The following is a 12,669-nucleotide window of genomic DNA, read 5'->3' as shown; positions in this document are numbered from 1 at the left end:
CAGCCCGCACTCGTCGCGGTAGGTGGCGCCGTCCGAGCCAGACCTGCAGGCGCGCCGGGAGCCCCGCGCAGTCGGGCGCGCACTCGCAGCGCGGGCGGCCCCCCTGCATGCGGCACGCCTTGCCGGGGCCGCACTCCACGCCCTCGCACGAATCTGCGGACACAGGGCACGCGCGTGGGGGGGCGTGGCCGAGGCCGGAGGTCCGCGGAGCCCGCGGAGCCCGCGGAGCCCACGGCGCCCCCGCCCCCTGTTCGGAGGCTAGAGGCCGCGCTGAGTAGGGGGCGGTCCGGAGTCGGGGAGCACGGGCGAGGACAACTACTTCGGAATCTGGGTGCGGGATCTGTTCGGGACGAGATCAGCCCCAGGCCGGGTGGGCCGGGAGTCGAGGCTGGGGCTCTGTCTGGAGGCGGGGCTCAGAGTGGGCGGGAAGGGGGGGTGTCTGCCCGAAATCTGGGGGTTCAGGAACGAGCTTCCAGGGCCCGGGCCCGCGCTCGCTCCCCAGCTGGGCCACTCGCTCGGGCTGGCGTCTGCGCCCTGATTTACGCGCCCTTAAGGGAAGGCCGACGGGGGGCCCGGCTGCGTCAGCGGAGGGGGGCCCCACCCCGTCCGTGCGTGGGTCTGGGGAGGACGGGCAGCGTCTGTTCCCCGTGCCTGCCGGGACCAACCCGGAGGAGGCGTCGGGGAGGGCGGGGAGTTAGCACAAGGCCCTGAGGCTCATTTCCTGGGGAGGGGGCTTCCCACATCCCAAAACTGCTGAACTAGAGGTTACTACCCCCCCCCCGCAGCCCTATTTCTCAGGCAGGGAAACAGGTCTGGCCAGGGCAATTCTCTCTCTGGGGTCTCCGCCCCCACCTAGCACCCCCCTCCCCCGACCTTCGGAAACGCAGATCAGACCCAGACCCAGACCCAAATCCAGACCACTAATGGGCTGCTCATTTTACAGGCCCTCCCAGGCTCATTGCAATCTCCCAAACACCACCCCCCACGAGGTGATGCCGTTTTGTCAGCATTTTACAAAAGGGGGAAACTGAGGCCCCGTCACAGCTGTGAGCGGAGGAGAGCCAGGGCCTCCTCAGCACGAAAACTCCAGGGCAGACCCCAGATAGATCCCCCCAGTTCTGTTGCTTGTGGACGTGGAGGGCAGACGCGAGCTCTTGAGTTCAGCCTCGGTTTCCCTGTGTGTAAAGTGAGGCTGACTGGGGGAGCATGAGCATACATGAGCGGGTCACCCCTGCCAGGACATGTGGGCCGCACCTGGGCACCTCCCACACTGCCTGCCCACACACACATCTGGAAACACTCCCCCTGGGTGGCTTCACAAGCAGGAACGGAAGCGGGAGAACTGAGTTGCCTTCCCCAAGGCCAGATGAGATGGGGGGGTGACCTGGACCTTATGCCCAGGCCAGGCAATTTTTGAAGTCTGTCCTCCTCCCAGAACCCAGAGGAGGTTCTGGAGGGAGCCAGGGCACATGGCAGTGAATCCAAGACCACCCAGCCAGACTGATCAGGGATTAATCACATCCTAGTGGCCAGCTGGGCTCTCAGCTTGGCCCTCAGCTCCAGCCTCCTCCCCCTCCCTGCCCTGGCCTCACCCACTAGAGCCTGATACTTTCTCCAGCTGGCAAACTCGTAATGACGCCCCAACACCCTGGTACTAATGCCCATCTCCTTCAAGCCATGCCTCCACACCAGCTCTGGGCCCCTGCAGGTTCGGCCCAGACCAGAGAGGCCTGGGAGGGTCCCCAGCCCCCTCTCCAAGGCAGAGAATATGTCTTGGCTCATTCATTCATTCATTCATTCATTCATTCATTCATTCATTCTGCCCTCAAAGAGTTCCTAGTCTGATGAAGGAGGCAGCTGAGAACATTTCTCAGAACACGGTCAGAAGGCCATGCTTGTTAAACATGCATCTGTGATCCCACCACGGATCCCTAGAATCTATGCGGTTATGGACAGATTAAGTATTTGGAACACTGACTGGGGGGGGTCACAAACCCAAATGGCTGGCTGGGGAAATCCACCTTCCCTGGAGTTAGGTGTGAGTCGACTGTACTTCTCCCAGGTGGGGTGCAGGTGGGAAAGGTGACCCAGGCAGAGCGCGCAGCATGAGCAAGGGCCTACAGGCTAGAAACCAAGCTGCGGAGTCCTCAGAGCTGCTTCCCGAATCCTCAACCGATGGAGGCTGAGGCCTGGGATCCTCAGGTCCCCAGCCTCTCTCCGAACCCTGGATTCCCTCCACAAACACTCAACCTTCTTCTGCATACCCCTGAGATGGGGAGCACATTCTCAGTTGTCCCCCAGTGGCCCTGGCCCTGGCTGACGCCCACGGTCTCACCTTTGCAGGGGAGGCAGTGGACAAGGCCCAGGAAGCCCAGAAGGCTGATCTTGTTCCCTGGGTGAGTGAAGTTGGACCAAGCGGTGTCAATGTTGCTGGAGGCGCAACACTCCGCCTGGCTCACGTCGGTCTTCAGCACCAGGCTGCAGGTGGCCTCTCGGCCCTGCTGGAGCCAGCACACACCACCTGTGGACAAGGAGGGCAATTAGTACCACACCAGAGCTGCCCTCCGGTGCCACTCCCAACACCCAGTGCCCGGCCCTGGGGGATGTATACAGTTGGTGCTCAGTAATTACAGAGGATGATTTGCTCCCAACCTGGGAAGGAGGGGCAGAGAGCTGCACGAGTCCTCCCATCCCAGCTCAGCTCTGGATCCTTTTGCCATCCTCCTGCGATTCCTCATCCTCTCAGATCCCCACCCCCCACACAACCCACACTCATGGTGGGAAGCTCTCCCCACCTTCCCTCGCTGCAGGCCCCCAGGCCCAGGCCTGGCATCCTGCCCAACCAGTCAAACACCCAGAGCTGGACGTGTCAGGGTCAGCGGACCCTGGAGACGCCTCTCCGCCTCTGCCCTCTGTCTAGACAGCACCCGAGGGCACGCAGAGCCCCCCTCGCCTGGCAGCCCCCCCTTGCCTGGCCCGCCTCTTACTCACTCCAACTTGGGAACATTCCCCTTGCATGAGCTCACCATCTCCCTGGGGACACGGGCCTTCGGGGAGGGGGCTCAGCTCTCCCCTTCGAGCGGGGTTGAGGTGGGGCTGCCGGGTGGGATAGGCAGGCAGATAGCCCTCAGTTTCTTCACCCTTAGATGGGGGCAGGAGTGGGCACAGCCCCCATCCCAGGGAGCTCACTGGTTCCCAGGCACTGTGCTGAGCGCCTTACAGGGACCAGCTCTGGGAACTGAGCACCTCGGCACCCATCTTACAAAACGAGAAACTGAGGCCAGGAATGGGGATATTCTCTTGCCTGGCATCCCCCAACAAGTGGCAGGTATGGGATTCCATCAACCCATCTGCCTAAGCCAAACGTGGGGAAGATCTGAGACCTCAGGTGGAGATCCTGGGTCCAGCCACCCAGCTCTGCCTCTATGGGGCTTCAGGACTCACATGGTTCAGGTTCGAATCCTGAGTTTGCCACCTTACAAGCTGTGTGACCCTGCACCTCAGTTTCCCCATCTGGAAAATGGGCATGACGAGAGTAGAGCATTATCGCGCTATTCTACGGATTCACGGAGGGTTAGACACTAAGCACTCATAAATGTCAGCAGTCATTGTGACTACTACTCTTGACAATTGTGAAAGAGCGCCACATCTGCTCCACTGACCTCCTGGTGACCCTCCTTCAAGCCCTTTGGGGCTGGGGGAGGGGAGCCCCAAGCCCTCCCAGATTGAACCTGAGGAGGCCTCCGATCACCAGCTGCCACCGCCGCCGCGCCCCCCAACATCTCCCCCAAGGCCCGCATTCCGGGCAGGCCCACGTGGGTGGCCCACCCCCCCCGCCCCTTCCGGCCGCCCCACTCACCGGGCGCGGGGTCCCCAGAGCCCACGGAGCCCACGAAGCCCACAGCCCAAGCCAAGGCCCCCCAGGGCAGTGGNTTTTTTTTTTTTTTTTTTTTTTTTTTTTTTTTTTTTTTTTTTTTTTTTTTTTTTTTTTTTTTTTTTTTTTGAGGCAGTGTCGCGCACGGTGTGTGCAGGGGCTGGGCCTGGCCACCCCGAGGGCAGCTGGTGGGGGGCGGGGGTCCGCCCTGCGAGCCCGAGAATTTGGGAAGGTGTCCCTGTGGCCCGCGCGAGAGGGCCAAACTGGCCGTGGGTGTGAGTTCCAGGGCTCCCCGTGCGTTTGGGGGAAGTCTTCAGCCGGAGGGCTGTGGCTGAGCTAACTGGAGACCCACGGGGTCTCTGCGGATCCGTGTATCACGTCGTGGCTTGCAAGTGGTCGCTCGTGCGGCCCAACTGTGATCTGGGCCCCTAACCTCTTCCCCGCCCTACACGCCCACACACTCCCCAGACGCCAGCCTTAGCAACACCCACCCACTCACACCCCCGGCCCCCTCCCCCTGGCCGCTGGAGACAGTGGGATCAGCTGGGTGTGAGCGAGTGGGGGTAGGCGGGGGCTGCGTGGCCGCAGAGGCCGAGGGGTGCAGGGTGGGGCAGCAGGAGACCCAGAGCCACAAATGGTCCCAGCGCCAGGGACAGCAGTGATCCTTCCTCAAGACTTCCAAAGTGTGGCCCCTGGGTCTGGACTTCGGGAGACGACACCGACCACACGCGCACCCCCACCCCCACCGCCCCCAGACCTTTGCAAACGGTCCTCCCAGGCCACGTGGAAAAGCATTTATGGCTTAGGGTTTTTTCCTCTTTTCAGGTTCTGTGCTCTTAGCCTTGGCCACCCGGAATACCAGGCTTTCCACAATTTATGACAGTGGCATCAGACATCAGCATGGCCCTGGAAAGAACTGAACCCCCTGGAGCCTTGGGGCAGCCAGATGCTCCTCCATTTTGGAGCTCATCGCTCCTATCCTTGGGGGTTCCCAAATGGTCAGGGCACGCTCCCAATGCTCATGGATCCTGTACAGCCCCTCTCTGTTTGAGTTTCTAAGAAATAATGACTGTCTTCTTACGGCAAGGACTGTTGAGGGGTGCTGGGGTACCAGGGCGACCAAGGCTGACCCAGTCTTGTCATCGCCACGCCCACGGTTTGTAGAGGCTGTAGAAACAAAATACATAGATGAACAAATTAATATAAAACTTCAAAGAGTGGTAAATGCTTTCAGGAAAATAAAAAAGATTGAGAGCAATGGGGTATCTCATGGGGGGTGATGACGCTATCACATCACCTCCCATTCATCCATCTTACCCCCAACCCAGGTGTGGAAGCCAAAGACCCCTGCAGCCACACAACACAGACCTTCCATACGCAGATCTGTCCCAGAATATGCCGTTCCTAGACCCCTTCCTCCACCGTAGCTGCTCCGCCTGGCCCTTGTGCCCCCACCAGTGGCCAAGGGCCACGTTCCTGCCTAGGGGCACCGAGGGAGGACACCCAGCTGTCTTGGCCTGTCCTTGACCTCTGACCCTGTGAGGGGATTCTCCCCTGCTTGAGGAATGGGGCAGGGACGGGACCGTATGGTCTCATCAAGGGTGTGCAAGAGCTGGACATTGTGACCTTGGCCGAGACCTGACCCTGCTGTGGCTCAGCCGTCCCAGCCTGGGTTGTGCAAACCAAAGGGTTATTGTCAGCCTGGTGTGGGTTCGAAACTGAGGGTGGTTGCCAGCAGCCTCCTGCCACCCCCACCCCCCCGACGTGTCCGGTCTCCCCAGCCCAGAGGCCATGTGCTGGGTGACCTAAAGCAAGTCATTGGCCCTCTCTGGGGAGCCCCTTTTCATGCCCTCCTCTCCACCCTGAACTGGCCTCAGCTTCATCCCCTGCAGCCTTCTTCCTACCTCGGCTGTCTACCATAAGGCTCCTCCCCAGTTCAGACATCCACCATGACTCCCAATGGCCCCAGGCTTCATTCCTCCAGACCCCACAGAAAACAAACCCTGACCAGAGCGATCAGGGTTCTGATGGAGGGTGCTGTACCCAATGCAGACTGGGGAGGTCAAGGCCAACTTCTCGGAGGAGGGGGACATTTAAATTGCATTGGACTGAACAATGGTGAGGAAAGGGGTGTGGGAACAGAAGTGGTTGGATGTTTGTGCTAACGGGTAAGGGAAAGCCCACCTCAAACGTTTGGATGGGGAGTTGGTCCTGGATTACACAGGTGGGCCCGGTGGAATCAGAGGGTCATCAAAAGTAGAGACCATTTCCCTTTGTGGTCACAGAGGAGCACGTGACCTGCCGTCGCCCGCGGTGGAGGTGGAGGAAGGCGCCTTGAACGCAGGAAGGGGAGTAGCTTCTAGAGGCTGGAAAAGCATAAGCCAGTCAGAGAAAGACAAACAACATATGATCTCACGCATATGTGGAATTTAGGACACAAAACAGATGAACATGGGAAGGGAAGAAAAGGGAGAGAGGACGCAATCCATAAAAGACTTTTTTAAAAAGTAGACTCCATGCCCAACATGAGGCTCGAACTCACAACCCCAAGACCAAGAGTCACATGCTCTACTGACCGAGCCAACTAGGCGCCCCTAAGAGACTCTTAACTATAGAGAATAAACTGAGGTTGATGGAGGGAGGTGGCGGGCGATGGGCATTAAGGAGGACACTTGTTGGGACGCCTGGGTGGCTCAGTCGGTTAAGCGGCTGACTTCAGCTCAGGTCATGATCTCGGGGTCCTGGGATCGAACCCCGCGTTGGGCTCCGCGCTCAGTGGGAAGTCTGCTTGGGATTCCTTCTCTCCCTCTCCCTCTGCTCTCCTCCTACTCGTGCGCTCTCATTGTCTCCTTCAAATAAAGAAATAAAATCTTCAAAAAATGTTAAAAAAATAGAAGCTGTAAAAGCAAGAAGCAGATTCTCCCCTGCCCCCCCCCAGGACTCCAGAAGGAATGAGACTGTACCAATACCTCGATTTTAGTTCAGTGAGACCCACGTTGCACTTCTGCCCTCCAGAGCTAGAAGAGACAAATTTGTGTTGTTTTATGTTGCCAAGTTTGTGGCAATTTGTTACAGCAGCAATAGGCAGGCCCTGCAGATTGGGCTTGGTGCCACAGCGATAGGGTCCCTGTCGGCTGGAAACAAACAAGGGAGTGAACACAAGGATGAAGACAGGTGGCAGGACACAGGCCCTGGGAACAGGAAGGTTGCGGGGTCTCCAAGGAGGTGACCCTGAGGCCTGGAGGGAGGAGACTTCCGGTGGGAGCCCAGTGCAGGATGTGCCACCTCGGCCAGGCCACGTGTGTGACCTTTCTGTGCCCCCTTTTCTCATCTGTAAAATGGGCACAGATCCCAGTGCTGTAGATACCACCGAGGATGCCAGGGAAAGTGCCTGGTGCACAGCAGGGGCATGGCATTAATTAGCAGATAGGTGTTTGTCCAGGGAAGATGCATGAGTCTTCTTTGCCACTCACCATGATGCTGTGAGACAGGCACCCGTTTTAGAGAGGGTGGAGGAAGGAAAGTGACTTTCTGGCAGTCACAAAGCCCCACAGTGTTGGGACTGGCATAAGCAAGATTCCAGGACCCATATGCTGAGCTGTGGGGCAAGGCCCTCCTATTCTGGATTGGACAATGACGGCCAGGCCCCAGATTGTAGCTGGCATCCCCCTGTTCTGGTCCCAGCACCAAATTTTCACCTCCTGTGCTCCCAGCCCAAATGATCCCAGGAGTGGCACCAACCCAGGCTCAGCCAATTAGGATCATCTGGCACTCAACAAACCAGGAGGAGTCACCTCTGAGATTTTTTTCTGGGAAAGAGACACCCACTTCTTGCCTGAGCTGGAGAAGTATGAGCCTGGAGCTGCAGGTGGATTCTACCAATGGCCAGGGAGAAGCCAGGGCAGTGGGACACTGAGCCAGGAGGGGCAGCAGAAACTCCCTGTACTGTTTTTGGAAGTCCTGGATCCAGCTGTGCCTGAATTCCTCCACCCAATAAAATGAAGTCCATTAAGCTGAGTTTCTGTCACTTGCAGTGGACAGACCCAGCTTTCACGAAGCGCGTTTATGTTTTATTCAAGAGGAGCCTTTAGGACCCAGAGCAGCAGGTCTGCAGGGGCTGTAGGAATCACAACCCCTGCCTCCAGGATATAACCCCAGAACTCTCAGGGTCACCTCCTCCCGCCGTCCTCAATCGGAACAAGGCTTGTGATGGACTCCACATCAACTTAGGTCTACTGCCCCTGCACTAGGGTCTGAAACCTGCGGGACTGTGGCAGCCCCGTGAGTCCTCTGATAGGGCATGGGATGCTGACAGCCAAGGCAGCGACTGCAGACTCGGGCGTGGTGGGTGCACTGGGAAAACCCTGATCAGAGCCGGGCCTGATAACGCCTTCATGGGATCGCCCTCCCCCCTCACACGCCCCCCGTGGCTCCCCATGGCCCCTAGACAAAGTCCTGGCTTTTCAACCTGGCTTCCAGGCCCCTCCTGCTCAATACGCGCCCATTCCCGCCGCAACTCCTCCACGCCACCCCCAAGGGCCCCCACCCCAACCCCTTCCCCGCAGAGAGAACGCATTTCGGGCCGTAAGGAGGCAGCATTATCTGCAACTGAGGGGCGGGCCACCCCAGCCCAGAGGCGAATGCTGATAGGCCGAACAGGATCGTCGTAATGTCAGCCCCTCCTCTTGCTAGCCATTGGCTTAGGTGCGGCCATGTGACCCAGCTCTGGCCAATGGTCGGAGAGGCAGCCTGCTGGGGTGCGGCCGGGCCGACGCGGCCGCGCTAAGCGAGCGTGCATGTGACCGGACAGAGCTGGAGGTATTAGTTTCCAGTTCGCTGCTCTAACAAGTTAGGGCCGGTGCCTCTGCGCAGACGGGCTCGCTCACGGTGTGGAGATCCGGAGCCTCGGGCGGTCGCGGCGGCCGATGTGTCGGGGGTCGCAGTGCTCCGCGCCGCCGTGTCCCCGCTGCGGGCATTCGGGCGACACGCCGCCGCGCGTGGCGTGGACCGGGGGACGGCGGGACCCCCTTCCCGGCCGGAAGCTGCCCCCCTGGGCCTCCGGCGACAAGGGGACAGTCGAGGCGTTCCCGCCAAGGTGGCCGGGCACAGTTCGCGGGTGTCACGTGAGAACAGGTCGTGGCCGCTGCCCATCTCTGGTTATTTACCGGCTGGCCAGCACAGCGAGGTCCCACGGGGTTTGGTCTCCCCGGGGACGTGGCAGCGCACCGCCGTCCGCCACGCTGTCCCCCACCGGTGCTTTCTTTCCCGGTTACCGCGAACTCAAGCTGCGGGGGACCTGGTCCCTTCCTCCTCTCATTCATGCATCCGGTCATCCTCCTGGCCCACCCTGTGTTTGCTCCGGGGACGGGACTGTGAGTGGGAAGAGGAAGCCGGAGAACTCCGTTGGCCTGATCCGAGCCCGTGCCAGTGTGTCAAGGTCACGGCCGAGGAGTGTCCCAGTGGAAGAACTGACGGTACAGCGGGTGCGGGACCAAGACAAAACCACAGAGCGGCCGGCGCGGCTCAGGCTGCAGAGGGGCCTCGGCTTGGTGTCTCCGGTGCTGATTACCCGATTTGGTGAAGTGCTGTTGGTTCAGGTGAACGCGTAGCCTGCTTCTGGAGATACACCTGGGTGTGTATGAATAAAATGAAAAAGTAGAAATAGAAAATACAAACCGACAAATAGAAATAAAAACGGGGAAAAAGACCTAACTCAAAATACACAAATAAAAGATAAAAAACCAAAAACTGCTTAAGTAGGCTGTTCACCTATAGGAATAATTCTCAGTGGGGTTACTCTCAGTGCCTCAGTCTCTTGCCTGCAACATGGGTAATTGCTTTCTCTGGCCCCAAAGCCCCCCAAGGCCCCTCCCTGAGGCTTGATTTGAACCTGAGTCGGTGAACACATGAGGGCACACCTGGCCACCTGGGTCAGGAAAGCGCACTTAATGCTACCAGCTCACTAAGTTGAATGCACCTCCAATCATAGTTTCCATGGAATTCTCCCACCCGAGAGAAGGTCCTAACACTCACCTGGAAAAATAAATGAGCTAGAAAAGAACTTTGAACATGGTCACTCTCCCAAAATTGAGATCAAAACACACTACAAAGCCAGAAAAAAAGGCTGAACCTGGCAGAGGATTAGAAGAAGCTTCACCTCCTGAATTCCCCCCACCCCCCACAGAAGAGAAAGCAATTGTGTCCCTGGGTGACAGGCGAGGAAACCTAGCAAAGCAGGAGTCACCTGCCCAGGGGGGAAGCTCAGATGGGTGTAGACTGTCAGGGCCACTTCCCCTCTGCCCACGAGGCTCCTGACTCAGCATGGTGGCAGCGGAAGAAAAGGATGCTGTAGGCAGAGGGGAAGGCACACGCAAAGGTCTAGTGACTAGACAGCTGCCATTTACAGAGGCAGGCGCCCTGGGAAGCAGGAGGGAGACCCGTTCTACGGATGGAAGACTGTCTCCGAGGGGCTGTCAGTCCTTGTCCTGTAGTGCCTAAGAGGGGAGCACAACCATGTTGTGGAAAGTCTGAGGGGGGAGGCATGGCCCTGCTCTAGGGGGATCTGTAGGGGCCAGGTGCCACCATACCTCCATAATCCACTATCAAGGCCTTTTCAAGGAAATGCTGGGAAACCTACCAGGAGTCACCTGTGCTTCATTGTGCCAGGCAATCAGAGTGCCCTCCCGTCTATCCCATCAGTTGCAGCAGCAAGGCAGCCGCCGTGCCACGAATGGGTGCCTGAGGGCCCCAGAACCCCAGAACCCCAGAGCCACTGGGTTATATGCAGACACCGCCTGAGCACTGGCGAGCTGATGCCACAGTCCCAGGGTGGCCAGCGGGCAAGGGCCCATGCAGAGGAGCTTGAGTCCTGGCCTTGCTGCATGACCTGGTGTGCACCCTCAGTCTCCCCAACTGTAAAATGGGGGTCTCAGTTGTCCTCATATCATGGTGCTTGTATGAAGACTGAACTTCAGGCCTGGCACATACTGAGCTCAGGGTTTTATAAGATACAAAACCCTGTCTTCTGGTTCCCACTGCATTCCCAGAGCCCTGCCTGGGGTAGGCGCCCAGCAGGGACTCACTAATTATGCATGTATTCAAGAATCTGGGACACTGACTATAGGCTGAGTACTAGCCTCATGTTTTGGGCAATGCCATTGATAACTCCTGGATTTGGGGATGGCTGTAGGAGAAGGAAAGAGGGTGCTGGGCATCAGGGTGCAGGATGGGAGGGGACTCCCTCAGGAAGGGATTGGGGCAGCCTCCAGAGAAGCAGGGAAAGAGAAGGGACAGTGGGAAGGTACTCCCAGCAGAGGTGGGCTGTGGCTTGGCCCACCCAAGGGAGCCAGTGAGACTGGGCTGGGGAAGGGTGGGCAAAGGGCAGGCAGCAGGGCCCGGTGAGGACCCACAAGGTGCCATGGGTACCCATGTGTGCTCCAAGCCTCATCCAGTCCCATAACACTGGGAGGCAGGTTGTGCCATCTGTACGGAGAATTAAGTGACCCACCCAGGGTCACACAGCCGCCAAGACTTGGTGGGACTTGAACACAGGCCTGCTGGTTCTGAGACCTCTCGGGCAATACCTCATAAACTTCTGCAGAATGAATGCATGAAAAATGTTCGTGGTGTGAAATGAGCTCGGGGCTGGGCATGAGAGGCCTGGGGCAAATTGCCCCTCCCTGGACCCGGGGTTTCCTGGATTCCCAGTGATGGGACCAGCATGCTCTCCAGTGGTCAGAGCAGGAATGGCTTGGAATCACCCCTGAAACTTGAGGGGGACAAGACTGGCTGGCAGACAAGTCCTTGTCCCTCCTCGACATTCAAGATCCTTTATACACAGGCTCCATTTTTTAATTCCTCGACACTCTGGTTTCAATGTCCCCTTTTGTGGGAAGCCCAACTCCAACCTACTCCTATTCATTCCTCAAAGCCCTGGCTCAAATGCCCCCTTCCCCAGGAAACCCTGTCTGTCTCTCCAGGCAGAGTGAGCACCACTCCAGGGACCCATCCCCTGGCTCAATCTCGCGGGGCTGGGATGTCTCCCAGAGCCACAGAGGCATTTTCACTGTCTGTGGAGTTGTTTTACACGTTGTGTCCTTGCACCCATCCCAAGGTCTGGCATGCAGCAAGTGCTCAATGAACGTTTTGTTGGGTGCATAAATAAACATATGCACGATTGGGTTGGAATTAACCTCAGAATTGATCCTGGCCCGTGCTGGGTGATAATGAATTTTTTGCTGATTAATTTTGTGGGATGGGGGAGGTTAGGCTTCCTTCGTTCTCAGAAACAAGGCCACCCCCAGCGGGGCCTCAAACCCTTTTATCCCATGGGTCACACTGTGGCACGGAGGGCAGTTCTCTGCATTCACTGAACTAGGGTTTATGGAATCCCTATGTACCAGGCGCTGTCATGAGCCCAGCTCGGACCGAGATACAAACACCCCATCTCCTGTGGAGCCGACCCTACAGTTTATTAGGTGGAAATGAGTGCTATTGAGAAGGGCATCGCAGTAGGGGACATATTTGAGCAAAGACTGGAGAAAAGTGAGGAGGAAAGCCACGCAGGTGTCTGGGGTCCATCCGGCAAGGGCGCAGCCAGTGCAAAGGCCCGGAGGTGAGAGCGCGCCCGGCGCTGCGAACCACCGAAAATAGTAAGGGGAGAGAACGGTGGCACTTGACGGGGGAAACCGACGAGGGAAGTGGAAGCTTTTGCCTGTTTTGGAGAAGAGGAGGGGCCCGACCCCACCCCAGGCAGACCCCGCCCCTCAGCCTCCTTGCCCCCTCCGAGCCAGGCC

The 12,669-nt window shown here is 58.3% G+C and overlaps 1 protein-coding gene and 1 long non-coding RNA gene across 2 annotated transcripts in view; both read right to left on the bottom strand.

The window, feature by feature from the left end:
- FSTL3 (follistatin like 3) overlaps nt 1-3,932 on the bottom strand; it is a gene marked incomplete at its 5' end in the record, with an annotated part of 5,714 nt that extends 1,782 nt beyond the window's left edge. The window contains 4 exon segments of the mRNA XM_034659996.1: nt 7-40; nt 42-153; nt 2,336-2,521; nt 3,860-3,932. Of these exon segments, the coding sequence (XP_034515887.1) occupies nt 7-40; nt 42-153; nt 2,336-2,521; nt 3,860-3,932 (405 nt within the window).
- Nucleotides 3,933-4,480: 548 nt separating this feature from the next.
- On the bottom strand, nt 4,481-8,849 carry LOC117801811. Its single transcript, XR_004624526.1, has 3 exons — nt 6,844-8,849; nt 6,059-6,240; nt 4,481-5,041 (listed from the first exon to the last, which is right to left on the bottom strand). It is a non-coding gene; the product is annotated as an uncharacterized LOC117801811 (long non-coding RNA).
- Between the last annotated feature and the right edge of the window lie 3,820 nt (nt 8,850-12,669).

Source organism: Ailuropoda melanoleuca, chromosome 4 (assembly GCF_002007445.2).
Source record: "Ailuropoda melanoleuca isolate Jingjing chromosome 4, ASM200744v2, whole genome shotgun sequence".
Taxonomy (NCBI): domain Eukaryota; kingdom Metazoa; phylum Chordata; class Mammalia; order Carnivora; family Ursidae; genus Ailuropoda; species Ailuropoda melanoleuca.
This window is presented reverse-complemented; position numbering and strand designations above follow the sequence as displayed.